The sequence below is a fragment of the Delphinapterus leucas genome, chromosome 9 (assembly GCF_059928025.1).
Source record: "Delphinapterus leucas isolate spDelLeu-1000000601 "Yukka" chromosome 9, BTC_Dleu_Yukka2, whole genome shotgun sequence".
Classification (NCBI taxonomy): Eukaryota; Metazoa; Chordata; class Mammalia; order Artiodactyla; family Monodontidae; genus Delphinapterus; species Delphinapterus leucas.
In genome coordinates, this window is record NC_143137.1 from 61,080,396 (window position 1) to 61,098,114 (window position 17,719).

At 33.8% G+C, this 17,719-nt stretch overlaps 1 protein-coding gene across 8 annotated transcripts in view; it reads left to right on the forward strand.

Moving 5' to 3' along the window:
* The window catches only part of MIOS (meiosis regulator for oocyte development), a 41,258-nt gene extending 27,000 nt beyond the window's left edge, over nt 1–14,258 (forward strand). For 7 of the 8 annotated variants that reach the window (XM_089917037.1, XM_022586765.3, XM_089917036.1 and 4 more), the window contains 6 exons: nt 61–126; nt 1,692–1,850; nt 6,059–6,211; nt 7,846–8,050; nt 12,742–12,871; nt 14,024–14,258. In XM_089917037.1, coding sequence (XP_089773163.1) covers nt 61–126; nt 1,692–1,850; nt 6,059–6,211; nt 7,846–8,050; nt 12,742–12,871; nt 14,024–14,120 — 810 coding nt within the window. In that variant the 3' untranslated portion in view covers nt 14,121–14,258. Of the gene's footprint in view, nt 1–60; nt 127–1,691; nt 1,851–6,058; nt 6,212–7,597; nt 7,635–7,845; nt 8,051–12,741; nt 12,872–14,023 lie in introns of those variants that run through there. The other variant, XM_089917039.1, reaches the window with a different exon arrangement.
* The last annotated feature ends 3,461 nt before the right edge of the window (nt 14,259–17,719 follow it).

Below are 17,719 nucleotides of genomic sequence, written 5' to 3' on the forward strand. Positions count from 1 at the left end.
GCAAAAATTTATAACTCATAGCACCCGAAAGTAACTCCTTGCTTTTTCTCTTCTTTTCAGTATGAAAACAAAGTTGCGGTACGTGACAGAGTGGCATTTGCTTGTAAATTTCTTAGTGATAGTCAGGTAAGAACTGATTTAATTCCATATTTAAAGTGATTAATATTTACTGTTGGGCTTCCCTGGCGGCGCAGTGGTTGGGAGTCCGCCTGCCGATGCAGGGGACACGGGTTTGTGCCCCGGTCCGGGAAGATCCCACATGCCGCAGAGCGGCTGGGCCCGGGAGCCATGGCCGCTGAGCCTGCGTGTCCAGAGCCTGTGCTCCGCAACGGGAGAGGCCACAATAGTGAGAGGCCCGCATACCGCAAAAAAATATATATATATATTTACTGTCACTGGATTAAGAAACTAATCTTTATGTATAAATATGTATCTGTGAGGTTTATATATAAATTCTTCTAAAAAGTGAGGTAATAATTTCTTATTAGATTGAGCTATTATAAACATGTATCATACCTAAGTTTACTTATTTAAGAATGCTGATTTAACAAGGACCTACTGTATAGCACAGGGAACTATACTCAATATCTTGTAATAATTTATAAGGGAAAATAATCTGAAAAAGGATAGATATATATGTGTATAACTGAAACACTTTGCTGTACACCTGAAACTAAAAACATTGTAAACCAACTATACTTAAAAAAATGCTGACTTAATATTTTAGTTTATTTCTGCTGTGGTGAGTGAGATTAATCAGTAGATAAAGATGTTAAACTCACCTCTTAGTGATGCTATCAAAGGATTCCTTCATTTTTTAATACAATAAACAGCTAGTACATGAATATGCTATGTAGATAGTGAGAGAGAAATGCGCATAAGCAACTGGTAATATGTTGTGCTGAGTACTACAATAATGAGAAAGTGCTAGGGAACATAAAGCCATCTTGGCTAGAGTTTGGGGTAGGATAAAGTCAGGCAAGACCTTATAAGAAATGGTTTGTTTTTGTGTTTGTTTGTTTAGGATAAGATTGTAAAGGACCCATGAGCTTTACAGATCAAAATCCCAAAAGAGATTGACAAGTTCTTTTTTTTTTTAATTTTATTGAAGTATTGTTGTTTTACAGTGTTGCGTTAATTTCTGCTATACAGCAAAGTGACTCAGTTTTACCTATATGTATTCCTTTTCATATTGTTTTCCATTATGGTTTATCACAGGAGGATATTGAATATAGTTCCCTGTGCTATACAGTAGGACCTTAATGTTTATCCATCCTATATATAATACAAGAAATGGTTATTGTTGGTAATCTTGAAGTTCCCTTCCAACTCAGATTCTGTGACTTTATTACTTTGTACTGTATAATAGACATCAATAACTTTGCAAAATAATGACAGTTCTCTTTAAATTTAAAATAGTAAACCCTCTGTGGATCTTTTATAGAACAATTATCAAAAGATAGTAAATACCATGCCTTTTTAAAAAAATATTTTAAATGATCATAAATGCTGTATTGTAATTTATAATAGACGCAGACTTCTTAGAGATCACATATCTAGATTTTTACACGGGCTTTTGTTTTAAACTGTTTTCCCTTAAAAGTAAAATTGTTTCAAATGTAGAATTTATGAAGCAGAAAATACAAATAGTCAAATGGATTGCTTTAGAAAAATCACTTTGAATTTTCCAGTTAAATAGGTACATCGAAAAGTTGACCAATGAAATGAAAGAGGCTGGAAATTTGGAAGGAATACTGCTTACAGGCCTTACTAAAGATGGAGTGGACTTAATGGAGAGTTATGTTGACCGAACTGGAGATGTACAAACAGCAAGTTACTGCATGTTACAGGTTAGCGCAACCTGGTGGCAGCAATATTTTAAGGAGAAAAAAAATGCTTAGCCTTCTGTATTTTCTTCCCTCACTGAGTGGATATGCCCTGTTGCTTGCTGACAATCTTTAGAAGACGTTTAGCTTTAAATCACTTGATCTGCAGGACTTCTGCCTTACCTTACGTCCCTAAGCCTCCTGCATTGGGTTATCTGGGTTTTCCTTTCACTTTGAGAAGTGTCAGTCTTGAATTCATGTAAAGCTCAAATGGAGCAGAGACACCTCTCTTCATTTTCTCCAGTTGTTGACAGAACAACACCTTCTACAAAGAGATTGCCTTTCCCTGATCTGAATTACTATACATTTTTCTTGAAATACAGAAGGCAAGTTGCACACAGCTGTCTTAATTCTCATTATTCCCTTTTATTATCTCATTTCCTTATTTATTAAATGGGCATGATTTGCTATAATCGATCATCTATTTTCTCTCAGTTTTTACTGTCCAGTGGTTAAAAATGGATTCCTGGCAAAGATTCCCTACTACTTTGCTTTTGTTGGAAATATGGTGACATTTTAGAGCTTTTTCCTGAGATTTCCTGTGGCCCTCCAGCTAATCTTATTCTTCTTAGTGTTGTCTTTCCTGTCCTTATCCTTTTATACAATATGATAGCATGCTGCATACTGGCTAAGCAAAGTAAAATGCCCCCTTCTGCCACCCTACCTTCTTATGAACAAAAGTAGATATTGATTGGCCCACAAACCACAATGTAAACTTACCCTAAGGTAACAGGCCACTGACCATGGAAGAAAAGGTGTCCTTCTATAGTATAAGGTATCATTGTTTTCTTACTGAAATGAGTTCACATTTGTTAAACCAAGCTGTAGATATATGGCTATGGAATGCAAATGGTTGGTAACCTCTTAACAAGGTTTATAAAATACATTTAAAATGCGGTGTGTAGGGCTTCCCTGGTGGCGCAGTGGTTGAGAGTCTGCCTGCTGATGCAGGGGACACGGGTTTGTGCCCTGGTCCGGGAAGATCCCACATGCCGCGGAGCGGCTGGGCCCATGAGCCATGGCCGCTGGGCCTGCGCATCCAGAGCCTGTGCTCCGCAACGGGAGAGGCCATAGTGCTGAGAGGCCTGCGTACTGCAAAAAAAAAAATATGGCGTGTAATTGAATCTTGCTTTAAAAAAAAATCTAGTCTGATGATCAGCTGCCTTTGAATTAAGTTCCCTCCATTTATATTTATATGGTCAAGATTTAGTCTGTCATCTTGCTATTAGTTTTCTGTTTTGCTTTTTCTTCTTCCTTTTGTTTTTCTGTTCCTTTCCTGCCTTCTTTTGGGCTAATTGAATATTTTAGTATTTCACTTTATCTATTAGCTTTTTAGCTATACCCCTTTTCATTATCTTCTTCTTTTGAGTAGTTGCTATAGGTCTAACAATATGCATCCTTAACTCATCAGTCAACATTTTACCTCCTCTTACTTTACATTTCACACCTGATACATCATGCTTCCTACTTCACCTTTTCTCTTTCTTACCTCACACCTGACACTTTCTGCTTTTTGCTTCATATTTCATGTTACAACAGTGTAATTCCATTTACAAATCCCCCTCCTTTGTCCTGTTGTCTTGTATTTTGCTTCTACATCCATTATAAACTCCAACTTAGTGTTATTATTTTTGCTTTGAACAGTCAGTTAGTTGTCTTTTATGTAAATTATGTGAAGAATGAAAACATGGGCTTTTATATTTATTATTTACCATGCCTGGTACTGTTTATTCCTTACCAGAGACTCAAATTCCATCTCATATTGTTTCCCTTTGGTCTTTCTCTTTAGCATTTCTTATAGTTCACATTTACTGGGGACAGATTCTCTCAGCCTCCTTTTAATTGAAAATGTCTATTTCACTCATTTTCTTTCAGCATTTCAAAGACGTGGTTTCACAGTGTTCTGGCCTCCATTGTTTCTGATGAGAAGTCACATATTACTATCCTTGTTTTCCCCATGTAATGCTTCATTTTTCCTTGGGCTGCTTTCAAGATTTTCTTTTGATTTTTAGCAGTTTAACCCTTGAAGCGTAGTTGTGGTTCTTTTTATCCTGCTTGTGATTCACTGAGGTTCTTGGATCTGCAAGTCAGTGTTTTTCATCAGATTTGGGAAGTCTTCAAGCATTATTTCTCTAAATATTTTTTTCTGCCTCAATCTCATTCCCCTTCTTGGACTATTATTGCACGTATATTAAACCATTTGATATTGTCCCACAGATATCTGAGGCTCTTTATTTTCCTTTCATCTTTTTTCTTCTGTTCTTCAAATTGGATAAATTCTTTTGATTTGTTAATTGGTTATTCTGTCACCTTCTATCTGATGTTAGGTTTTCCAGGGAATTCTTAATTTCAGTTATTGTACTTTTTAGTTCCAGAGTCTCCATTTTTTTATAGTTTATATTTTTCAGCTCAGAGCCCTGTTTACTAATTAAAACACTATTTTCCCCTAAGTCTGAATAATAGCTGCATTTAGATCTTTACTTACTCTAACATAAGGGCTATTTAAGGTTTAGTTCTATTGACTGCCTTTTTCCTTTACTTTGAAACACATTTACCTGTTTCTTTATATGTCTAGTGATTTTTTATTGAATACTGGCCATTGTTTGCAATATATTATAGACATCTAGGTTCTTTTCCTTTTTTCTGAAGAATGTTGGTTAATGCTTTTGGAAGTTTAGTTACTTGCTGATCACTTAGGTCTTACATTTTGTTACTGTGGGAAGCCCATGGCATTTCCCAAGCTCTTCTAATTTTAATTTGGTCAGACTTAATCTCTGAACTGTTTTCTCTGTAGACTTTTTCAGACCTTGATTTTAAGTTTTATTGGGGCGGTTCTAGAGAAGACTTACCAAATATTGACCAGATTATTTCTTAGTTTATCCTCACTGCCGTGGAAGGGGAAAGAGTGGGGTATGAAGATTTCTGATTTTTCTGTGAATTTTCTTTTTAAATCAGGGATTGTATTATACTTTAGTACTTAGTTCTGCCTAGTTGGTCATAATTAGGACTGTAGTAGATGTTTATTTTTTAAGAAATGAAGTTGGCAACTATGAGTTTTTTCACATGTTCTTTTAGCTAAATTTAACTCTAGTAATTGAAATTAATACTTAATTACTGGGTGAAAGATATGCTTCTATTTTGATGGAATGTCTAAAGGTAGATTGTCTTTATTAGCTGTTATAGGTTTCTTTCCTTTTTCCATAAGATGCATGCTAAGTTGCCTCTGACATTTTACTTTCTCTGTGGCCTCCAAACAGAACTGGAAAAACTTGGCTTTAAATTAATGGCCGTAGCATCATTGGAGGTAGAGGCTTTCTCTACTTTCTTCATCATGTGAAGATAAGGACAATATCCTCAACAGAGCTAAAAGCATTCTGTGAAAACCCAAAGCAAGCGTAGGTGAAATGTGTAATGTCACAGCTGCCAGGGAAAATACAGCTCTAGGAAAAGTCTTAGTGGCAAAAAAATTGAAGTTCTTAATGAGAAGGAATCTAAAGTAAATTTAAGGAAAAGGAATTGTTCCTTTTCACTGTGGCCTAGGGGCAAAAGAACTAAACATTTTTGGTTCAGTTTTGGTTTTTTTCTTTCTTTCTTCTTTTTTTTTTTTAATTTGAAGGTGATAAATATATGTTTTAATTGAAGGTGAGGGAGAGAATAGGCATTTTTAACGTTTAGATAAATAGGTATACAAAAATAGCATCTTAATCCACAATACATTGCTAGATATGAAGGACCAGGCTCAGTATTATTTTTAAATGTGATTGAGCAATTTTGGTGTGTATTTAGATGAGATAGTAAATATATTTTGTGAACCTAGAGGTTTTAATTGTTGGGACAAAAAAGATTTGCGTCTTTTTTTACTGCATTCAACTAGGAAGGTGAATTGATTGCTCTTAGGTCTTTACACCTAAATAAGAGGTAGAAAATTACATTTCCCTGGCAGGATATAATGGTATATACAGTGCATATTTATGTCGTTGGTAGAGGCCAACTTAAAGTAAATTAATGAAGCTTCCATCAGTTATTTTATCTGTATTCTCATTAGGAGCCAGCTTTTGGCAAAAAAAGAGGCCTGTTTCTTCCCATGTGATGCATACTCGCATGTTGCCTAGAATCTTCAGGCTTACCCAGGAAAATTTTCAAAACTGAAATAATTCATGTTTTCTTTTTAGGGCTCTCCCTTAGATGTTCTTAAAGATGAAAGAGTTCAGTACTGGATTGAGAATTATAGAAATTTATTAGATGCCTGGAGGTTTTGGCACAAACGAGCTGAATTTGATATTCACAGGAGTAAGTTGGATCCCAGTTCTAAGCCTTTAGCACAGGTAAGTACATTGTTTTGGAGAGAATCAAATTGTAACGTGTACCTAATAGCCCAGCCAAAAAATAGAAGTGTTTACAGCATGTTGTATAGGATAAATTGAGGGTTCAATTTAATAAATTGTTATCAATATACTCATTCTTTTGCTCATGTTGAGTTCCCATGTCTTTATCTATCCCAGAGTGCACTTTGTCCTTAATCTTCCTGTTTTTGCGATCGTGCCACTTCCTAACAATCATCTCAGTGACTTGAGCTTTAGTCTGACACAGAGCAAACCACAGCAGGTCTAGAGGATCTTAGGCAAAACTAAATCAGTCCTAGGGTTGTCCAAGGATTTCTAATACATTCCAAGATCTTTCAGAATCTAAACTACTGTATGTTCTTACACATTCCACTTACATGTTGACACTTTCTTCACTGTTATATGTAATAAGGCAGGAGTTGTTTCTTTAACAGTATATATATATATATATCTATATGTCTAATTAGACATAGAAATTTATTTTTCTTTAAGCAGTAGTTTAAAAAAACATGAGATCAGCACTGTATATAAAATAAACAACAAGGATTTACTGTATAGCATAGGGAATATATTCACTGTTTTGTTATAATCTATAATGGAAAGGAATCTGAAAAAGAATATATATATAACTGAATAACTTTGCTGTACACCTAAAACTAACACAATATTGTAAATCAACTATACTTCAATTAAAAAAAAGCAACGTGGGCTTCCCTGGTGGCACAGTTGTTGAGAGTCCGCCTGCCCATGCAGGGGACACGGGTTCGTGCCCTGGTCCGGGAAGATCCCACATGCTGCGGAGCGGCTGGGCCCGTGAGCCATGGCCGCTGAGCCTGTGCGTCCGGAGCCTGTGCTCCGCAACGAGAGAGGCCACGGCAGTGAGAGGCCCGCGTACCACAAAAAAAAAAAAAAAAAGCAACGTGAGATCAATTATTACATAAAGCACTTGACGTGAAATCACTGCGTCTGAGTTCAGACATTAAATATCAGGTATATGCTCCATGTGAGCACTGGATGGTGCTATTTTCTTATTTTAGAAATTTGAGAAATTACTGTTTGTATTAAAACAACCTGAGTATTAATCAAATAGCATTACATGATAATATTTGTTACTAATCTATATCATAAGTGTTCAAGAGTCTAGGAGTTTAATATAAAGGCGTAATGAACTGTTTATATTGCTATTATTCTAAAGTTTTAGCTATTATAGGATCCTTAACTCCTTTTTATCTTAGGAAATGAGAGTTTTATTTACAAGAAAATTTTGTTTAGGAGATAATATCATTGAACTTTGTATCAAAAGTCATAATGGGATATTTTGTAATGTCCCAGGGTGAACTCTAAAGTCCTTGCTATTTTTTTCTGTAGATCACAGTGATGTTAGGAAGAATATAACTAAACAAAGGTAACAGAGAAGAAGTATTCAAATAATGTAACTGCTAAGTGGAAGTCTTAAATAGAGCTCATCAACCTAGCAGATAAATTATTTTATAATACACAATAAAATTTAAAAATTATTTAAAAGTAATTGGTTAGGATCAAACTTTGATTATTTTATATTTATTTTATTCATAAAGTTTGCATTATATTTATTTCTCCTTTCATTTGTTTTATAGGTGTTTGTGAGTTGCAATTTTTGTGGAAAGTCTATCTCCTACAGCTGCTCAACTGTGCCCCATCAGGGCAGAGGTTTTAGTCAGTATGGTGTCAGTGGCTCACCAACAAAATCTAAAGTCACAAGTTGCCCTGGCTGTCGAAAACCCCTTCCTCGATGTGCACTTTGCCTCATCAATATGGGAACACCTGTTTCTAGTTGTCCTGGTATGACATAATTCTACAGTATACTTTTTGGAGCTGAAATTGTTTCTACATAATTGATTTAATGTTGTAAATAAAAGACATACCCACTTGAGTTTATATTATTTCTAAGAGCAAGCCACTTTGCTGGCTTGAAGGTTTTTGTGTTCTCTATGAAATCCGTACATTAAAAGTAAAATCTATATCCATGATATCTCAGGTAATCTCACAGATGCTTGCCAATTTAACATTCGTGAGAAGAGCTTAAATATTAATAATCTTATAACATTTTCTTACCACTTTTTCTAAGAGGAGCTCCCTCATATTTTATGTTTAAAAGTCACTGTGGCCCCATCTAGTAACAAATACCTTGTGTGCATAAAGAATTTTTGATAGTCTCAAAGCACTTTGACATTTTCTCTTATTTCATGTTCAAAATCTACCTGTGAAAATATGTAGAGAATGTATTAACCTAGAAGTCAGATCCCTTTACTTCTAAGTTTTGGTGTTGGCTTCTGCTATATTTGTCAGCTACCTAGTAAATATATATACTTTTTTAATGGTTAGAAATATTAACATTGTTTACTGCTTAAAGTAAACATATAGAGAAAATTTTTGAGAACAGTAGATAATTGAATATAATGTACCTAGTGGCTAGAAACATTTCAGCTATTTATATAACTTGAAAATGATGCTATAGCAAAAAATTTAATGAAAAGCATTTGAATATCTGGCATACTGGGAAATGAATAAGGAATAAAGAACTGAGTATGGTATTAGAATGCCTGTTGTAATTCTGGCTCTGTGACATTTAGCCGGTGACCTTGAGAGTCACTTTAACGCTCTTACATATGAGGTGTTGGACTGGGAGATCCCGTCTAGTTGTGAAATTCTGGAATTCTGTTCTGTAGCTGGTTCTTGTAAATAGTCTGTTTTATTGTTACATTAACATCTGTGAAAGAGATTTGCTAGTATCATTAAGTTATTTTTCAACATAGTGCCTTTTTTTTAACAAATGCAATATGTGATGTTTTCAAATGCACATGTTAGTTTTGACTTAAGCTTTAATCAAGGCTTTTCATTTTTAACATTGCATGTTGATCACTTTTTTTACGTCCTTGATACAAATAAATAGAAAATAACAATTGGGAATAAAAATCTACTACAATGAAAGAACAAGGAGGCAAAATATAGCGTAAATTAGTTCTTTGTGAACTGAGATACATAGAAATAGTTCAACTCAATATGTCTTTTGGACCATAAGCCTCAGGAAGCTGTAATGGCTAGAGCGCTGTTTCTTTTTGCTAGATACTAGCTTTTCAGTTTTTTCTATTTTTGAAATAGGTAAGAAAAGATAAAAGCAATTTTCTGGAATTTGAAGAAAATTAAATCATAAAACATTTTAAGTTCTCTGTTATAGAGACTGTTAATTTAACAAATATTCAACACCCAGGTTTATCAAGTCTTAACATTTTCTCATATTTGCTTCAAAAATTTTTTTCTAAATTTGCTTCAGAAATAATTTCTTTATATAGATTTGAGTACATGTTTAATGCACTAAGTTAAGGCTGATGTGCTAGGATGACTCAAAGATCCTCGTGGAGCTTATGGTATATAATGAGCATGGATAGCTAATGTAAAATAAGAAATTATATGTTCTAGAAAATAAATACTAGTCCAGAATCTTTTATCTGTCATTCCAAAATCTCTAAAGATCTGAAAAGCCAAAAAATTTTTTTTAAATGAATTTACAATAATCTCATTTGGCAAAAGAAAAAATCTGTTCAGAATTGACGTGAAGTTATTAAAGTTTTTATTTCTCTTGTTTACTTGTGAACATTCATATGTTTCACTGCAGAAATGCTAATGTGTTTAATTACAAGATGGTACCTCAGACTTTTCGTGCAGGTGTTATATAATATTTGCTCATTATTTTCCTAACATCCCCAAAGATTCCAAATTCTGAAATGCATTTAGCTCTCTGAGGTGAATAAGGGATATTATATAAAGAAAATGTTAGGAATTTTCAAAGAGGGTAACATTGCTTCTATCTGAAGCATATCTGAAAAACCTCAAGAAGAAGATGCCATTTAAGTTGGTCCTCTAAAGTCTGATAGATTTAAATATGTGAAGATTTTAGGGAAGCCTATCCAGGTTGTAGGCAAAGAGTACAAAGCATGAAGTAAGGTAAAGAGATTAGTGAAGTTGATAAGTACAGAGAGTGTATGGAAACTACCAAGTGCATCAGTGTGACAGAGCCTAGGAAACAGTGTAGGAAAATTAGGGGAGCCTGAATCTGATCTTTAAAGGCATTACTGAGCTGAGTTAATTACAAAGTAATAAGCATTTTCTTTTTTTATTCTGTAAAATCAGAAAAATCTGAGTTCCAGAATAAAATACGACCTGATAGGAATCAAATGTTGGCTCATGGCAGTTTAAAGATTTAGGTATACAAACCTCTGTGTTGCTTTGCCTGCAATTAGAGATGGCATCCATCCATCATGCTTTGTGATCCAAATGGCCAGAATTTCCATAAGCTTATTTAACTGAGGGTTACAAATTTTTACAGTCACTTGTGCTTTCAAGATTGGAACTCTATTGAAACTGTCTCACTGAGTTTATAGTTATAAATGTTTATGTTATAAACAGTAATATTTAGCATTAAAAATTATAAACGTTATTCAACAGTGTTTGTTTCGTAGCTATTTTTCTAAGTGCTAGAAATGTTACAGTGAACAAAACAGATAAAAATCGCTGTCCTTATAGAGCTTAACTTCTAGGTATGATACATTTTTAAAAGTTAGATTATATATTCGTTTCTTTCTTACTCTTCTTTTTTTTATTATTATTGTTGCTGTTAGTGCCTAAGTGAAACTTTAGTTACCCTTAACTATTCTATAGCACTTTTCATAATTCACTATAAATCTTTTAAATTTAAAAGCTATTTGATCTTAAAATGCCTTCTCACATGGCAGTGAGGTAGAGCTGTTATTTTCAGCTTCATCAGAAACATAAGGATTAATTTGTTATGGACTCAGTCTGTTTTCTCTTTGTATTCGAAGTTACAAAAACAAAGTGAAAATCACTAATGAGAACTATACACAAAGGTATAAAATACCTTATATTTAAAAGGTCTGTATTTCCTTTTTCTCTTCTCTCTTTTTCTCTCTTTCATTATTAATTGTTTTTATGAAGCTTTTAGGAAGAATTTCAGTGTGTGTACATCTTAAATTCTTGAACCACCTTCACATCCTTTCATCTCCATACCATTAGCAAAAAGAGATGGGTATTTTAAATAATTGTTTACAAGACAATTGTGGTCATTACAGTGTGACCAGCAATGGCCCAGGTGAAATTTTGAACATAGCATTATGTCTTAATAGGTACACAATTGCTTAATTAAACTTAGTATTTTTACTTACTCATTTTTCTATTCTTGTCTCTAATTATATATGATCTTAAAATAATTTGATTTGCTGTTTTAGAAAAAAATAAAACATATTAAGGTGGCCAAAATTAATAGAATGAGCATTTTTCAAGCACTAAAAGTTATGTAAATTTGTGTGTAGATGTACATGTGTAAATGTACATGTGTAATAACACATTTTTCTTCAAGTTTTTGTGAATAACAAATGTATAGTAATGTACTACATGTGTACATCGTGTACAATGATAAATCAATCATCAGTGAGTCTTTTACTCTGCTTTAAGATAGCATTGTCTATACTAGTGCCTTGGATTGTTTCTCCCTACTACATACCACCTCTTTGGGCTCTTCCCAAAGGTCATTACTGTCCTAAATTGTGTGTTAGTTTCGTCTGTTGCTTGTCTGTATAGTTTTTTTTACATGTTTACTGTCATCTGTGTTTTAAATTCTATGTAAATGAGTCATACACATATGTCCTTCAACAAGCCTTTTTTGCTCAACATTGGAGTTGGGGTTTTTTCTTCTTTTTTTTAGTTTCAATTATGCTGATTAATGTAGTGGTCATTTATTCCTTTTTTTAATTACTGCTTTGTATTCCATTTATGACTACACAAATTTTTCTATTCTACTATTGATGGACACTTGGTTTCCAGATTTTTACTGTTATGAACAGTGCTGCTATGAACATTCATACATATGTCTCCTTTTACCATACACAGAAGTTTCTCCAGTGCATTCTCCTAGAAGTAGAATTGCTAAATCATACTATTTGGTAATGTTTTACTTAGGATTTTATGTCTGCTCGGGAGGAAGATTGGCCTATAATCTTTCTCATATTGGCTTTGTCTGATTTTGTTAGCAAAGCTGTACCTACCTCATGAAGTGCATTGGGAAATTGCCCCTCTTTTCCTATTCTTTGGAAAAGTTTGTGTAGATGAAAATTACCTGTTCTTTCAGTGTTTGGTAGAACTCACCTGTAAACTGGACTTGGTATTTTCTTTATGGGAAGTTTTTTAAACTACTGATTGTTTCTCTAAAATTGTTCATTCAGATTGCTTCTAAGTGGGTTTGATAATTTCTATTTTTCCATTTATTATTGACTATTAAAAATATAAGGAAACTGGTTATTTGGTATATTTTTCAATCTAAACTAGATTCTAGCATTAAAATTGCTGTTTCAGTATGATATGTGATTTGTATTTTGACATAATTTTAGAAATACCTTTTAAGAAACTTTGAATAAAGTATTATGATACAGTTAATGAAGATCACTGTCTTTAACCCATAGGAGGCTCCAAATCAGATGAAAAAGTAGACTTGAGCAAAGACAAAAAATTAGCTCAGTTTAACAACTGGTTTACATGGTGTCACAATTGCAGACACGGTGGGCATGCTGGACACATGCTTAGTTGGTTCAGGTAATCAGCACATTCCTTCTTTTAATTAATTAATTCTTTTAGCTGCATTGGGTCTCATTGCTGTGCGTGGGCTTTCTCTAGTTGCAGCGAGCGGGGGCTACTCTTCGTTGCAGTGCAGGGACTTCTCATTGCAGTGGCTTCTCTTGTTGCGGTGCACAGGCTCTAGGGCGTGAAGGCTTCAGTAGTTGTGGCACGCGGGCTCAGTAGTTGTGGCTCGCGAGCTCAAGAGCGCAGGCTCAGTAGTTGTGGCGCACGGCTTAGTTGCTCCGCGGCATGTGGGATCTTCCTGGATTAGGGCTCAAACCTGTGTCCCCTGCATTGGCAGGCGGATTCTTAACCCCTGCACCACCAGGAAAGTCCCCATTCTTTCTTTAATAGGCTTGGAGTTAGAGGAGATAAAGCAGATGGCCTTTTAAATAGTTCAGGTTTATACAGCCAAAGGATGAATTTCTTTTATACTGTCACTTAAGTTAACAAAGGTGGTGTGAACATTTCTATCACTAGCCTATGTAATCTTAAACTATAAAATTAATACTTGTATAAGATATTGTTTAAATATTATGTATGGGTTAAATATTTGAAAAGCATTATTTAACTTTACTTGAGGAAAGGATATATTTACAGTTTTTTACGACTGACCGAATATCCTATCATATATAATATATAGTATGTAACTGAATTCAATGATAGAATACATGTCAAACTCCTATATTAGTTATCTTGTAAATAAGTTTGTTATGTAGTAAGTATGCACTTCATACAGTGGAGACTCAAGACCATATTTATCTTTTACTTTGAGTAGTATCAGTGGCCCTGTACTCTTCAGTGCTATAACTTTTACACCCAGTTTGTCACATTGGCTTTAATTTAAACTCTGAGCACATCCCTGTCACATTCATAACTGTAAATGAGATAGCTTATTATATATTTAGAAAGTAATGCTGTTCATTTTTCAGTAACTTGCTCCCCATGTTCAGGTTGGCACTCATTTCTAGTTTAATGCTTTTAATGCTTTTTGTCTTTGGGTTTTAATTCCTGTAATTTTCAAATGCCATTTGAAAAATTGCATTATAGATATTGATAGGTATATATATAAATGTATGTATGTATGTGTAATTTAGATGTTTAACTGTGACTTGACCTATTTTTCAGGGATCATGCCGAGTGTCCTGTGTCTGCATGCACGTGTAAATGTATGCAGTTGGATACAACAGGGAATCTGGTACCTGCAGAGACTGTCCAGCCATAAAATGTTATCCCCTAAAGAGGAACCTTCAAGTGTGGAGCTTTCTGATAGATGTCCTTCATAGCTCAGAAACATACCTCAGAACAAGTCACTCATGACTTTCCTGTAATGGGAAAATAAATCATTCTATCAAATCACCAATTTGATGTTTGAGTGATTTTGATGTACTTCACAGAGACAAATGCTGCTGAAATGAACATCAGAGTGTGGGCATGAATTCTGTTCAGTAGGTTGGAAAAGTTCATTTTGGAAAGAACTTTTTAGGGTTTTGCTGAAATTATGAACACTGTGCAAACAGAGTTTCTGGAGTGACCAAGAACAGACCTTGAAACCATACTTTTTATGTTGCAATTGGTTATCTTTCAGTAAAATATGTACACTTTTAAAATAGAATAATATGACCAATTCAGTGATTCAGACAGTAGTTTAAGCTTACTCATGCTTAGATTCCTTCCAGATTAAATTTAAATTGTGGATTTTTACTTTTAGAATTAGAAAGCCCCCTACCCTACACTGGAGAATTATTTATCAAGGTATGATTGATATATATTTTTTTAAGGAGTCTCTTCTCTCATACACTTTCATTTTAAGATAAGAAATCTTTTGGCACAGACACTTATTGTCTTCCAAAGAAAAGTCAAAATTAAGAATGTATCTTACAACTTTTTCTCTTCTGAGGAGAAAAATATGCACCATTTCAAGGAAACGTATAAAATTTTCCTTTTCAACCTTTTGCTTTCCAATGTCCTTATTTGTCTTCAAAGATTTCTGTCCCTATTAATTTATCATCTTATGCTTATCATCTGGAAGCATTTGGCTGAATACAAAGTCTGTACAAGTCTATATGTGACCAACCATTCAGCATAATCTACGTCACTATGTCCTACTGTCAGATTCCCTCTTGCAGAGTATCCTGTTTTTTCTAAGGTAGACTGGGAGATGTTGGGGAAACCAGAGTCACTTTGGAGATAATTTCACCTTTAATGTAAGTTTCTTAAAGTAAGTATATTTCGGCCAATTTAGGGACTTTATTTTCAATTTTTTTTTTTCCCTTTTCACAGCTAGATAGTTGGAAGAGAAATACAAAGGATTTGTAGCATCATCTGACATATGCAGAGGACTGAACTGAATTTCATAGTTGAAGTTGTACTTATAGAAAAATAAAAAGTAAGCCTAAAAATTATCTTAAAGATTTTGAAGAAAGAAATATCTTAAACAAGAATTTTAGAGGCTTTCACGTTAGCAATTTTACCTGGTGAAACTAAGATCTGTTAGATTAATTTGAGGTATGACTTAAATCCTGAACAAAGGTGGATTAAATTTATTTTTTACTTTAAGATCTATTAGAAAAGTCTCTTTTCTAGGAAAACATTGTATATCTACTCTAAACATCTCACCTAGATGACAATCTTTTGTTTAACAGAAAGAACTGGGAATAGTTACAATCTTTTTTTTTGTTTGTTTTAAACAAAGATGGTTGTTAAGGGGACTTTTTCCAGTCTTCTAAGTAAATCTTACTGATTTCATTTTACTAAAACATAACCTTTACCTTTAAAGTTGCTTCAGTTGAAGTGTTTCTTTCAAATTTGCTCTGTCCAAAATATGAAAAGTCAGCTTTAGCGTCAAACTGTTATATACATTTTCATTTCTCCTTAGCTAAAGTAAGGTAAATTTTTGAATTGATGTTTAGAATAGGGTTATATCTAAAATACTTATAATTTTTGGAAGTACAATATAAGACATAAGCATAAAGTCTATTATATAATCTGCTTGTAATCACAGGATGACATTTTTAAGAATAACTGTTTATGCCTGTGTCAGCCTTCTAATATTTTCTGTGAAACTCAAATATTCATATAAGATGTCTATTATGCTTGTTTTGCATTTTATTGTATGTGGAACATGAAAATAGACTAATTTTTTCATTTTTATTACTCGGTCACTAATATTTGGGTTTATAAACTCAACGAGATATTTTACCTAAACATGTTCAATAGAAGTGTTTAATAAAAGTGTTTTATTATTTTTTTAAATTGAATAAAAATGGATTGAAGTCAACATGCCTAATCTAGAAATTATCTATGACCACTCTGCAAATAATCCAATAAAATAATAAAATAGTAGTTATTTTGATGGCAAATTTGATTCTTAGTCTTAGAAGTAACTTTTTTGTAGACTCTGTTTTTCAGCTTTCCAGAATGGTTATTATTCATTAAAATGGTATATTTAAAAAGTATCTTTCCATTGTCAGTGCTACACCCAGGAAGTATTAGAGTGAGAAACAAATAGTCCTGCATTTAATTGCATGGCTGGATGTAATTTCAGTCACTCATTTGACTGCAGATATTCAAAGTATGGGTTTTGAAATTTAAATTATAATCCTAGTGCCAGTATCTTGGCCAAGTGGCTTGACCTTTTTGAGCTTCAATTTCCTAATATGTTAAAAGGTATAGAAATTCCTACCTCATAGGGTGATTGGGCGTGTTAGGTGATGAAATAAACATGAAGTGTTATATCCGTCGCATAATACTCTGTAAAAGGTAGTGCTTAACAGTCATTGTTACCTAATCTTTATTGGTTACTCATGTGTCAGTACTTTTTAATTGAATATGGTATAATTTAAACAAAGTATGTACATTTACATTTGTCTCAGTAGTGAAAATTTCCCAAGAGCTTGTTTTTCCAAATCTGGATAAATTATGGCACTTTCTTTTGAGATAGAACTTAGCTACTTTTGTTTATCCTGTATTTAGAATATTTCTGCTGTATGAAGAAGTCCTCTGAACGACCACCTAGGATTTTAATGTGATACAAGAGTGAACCCAGGGATGAAAATTAAAATTTTGGTAAATCTGGACAGTTGACCAGTAACCATTGAAAATTTGAGGTTTTCATATCTATGTTCAACTCTTAAGTCCTGGCCTTCATAGGAGAAAATATCCAGTATTTTCCCAGTAAAATCTTTTCTTTTCTGCCATTCTGTTACACTTGATGTTCATTTAAGTAAAAATATTGGGGGGATGGTGATAATAAAAAAGGAAGTACACTGTGAGGTTTGTTCTCCTTCGGGATAGCTGTAGTTAAAACAAGTGGGCACTAAGTAGTTGTACACGTCTAACATCTGCTCAGAGGCGTCAGAGAGAGGGGAGAGGCATTTTGGGTGTTAGTTCAACATCCTCATATAGAGGGCCTGTGACCCCCATGGCCATGGCAGAGATGGGGCTAGCTGGACAACTGCTCATCTAGTCACTACTCTCCCATTACATCATCTGCCTATTCTTCCCTCCTACTCGAAAATTTTGTAGGTTTCTTTACTGATTATAGAAAGCACTTTATGAAAATATTAATCTTTATAAAGTATTAATTTTTTACTAGAGTATATAGACAGAAGGAAAGTTCCCAAAATGTTTTTAAAAGATAGTGTAATCCAGGTATCAGATTAACATAGATTGCCAAAACAAAGAACTGATTTCATTTAGGAATATTCATGATAAATTCATAAGTAAAGTCAATATCTAATCCAACAGTATATTACTGAGAACAGTAGTTACTGTTGGTGCTTTTTATTTGCCAGGTACCATGCACATTATCCTATTTAATCC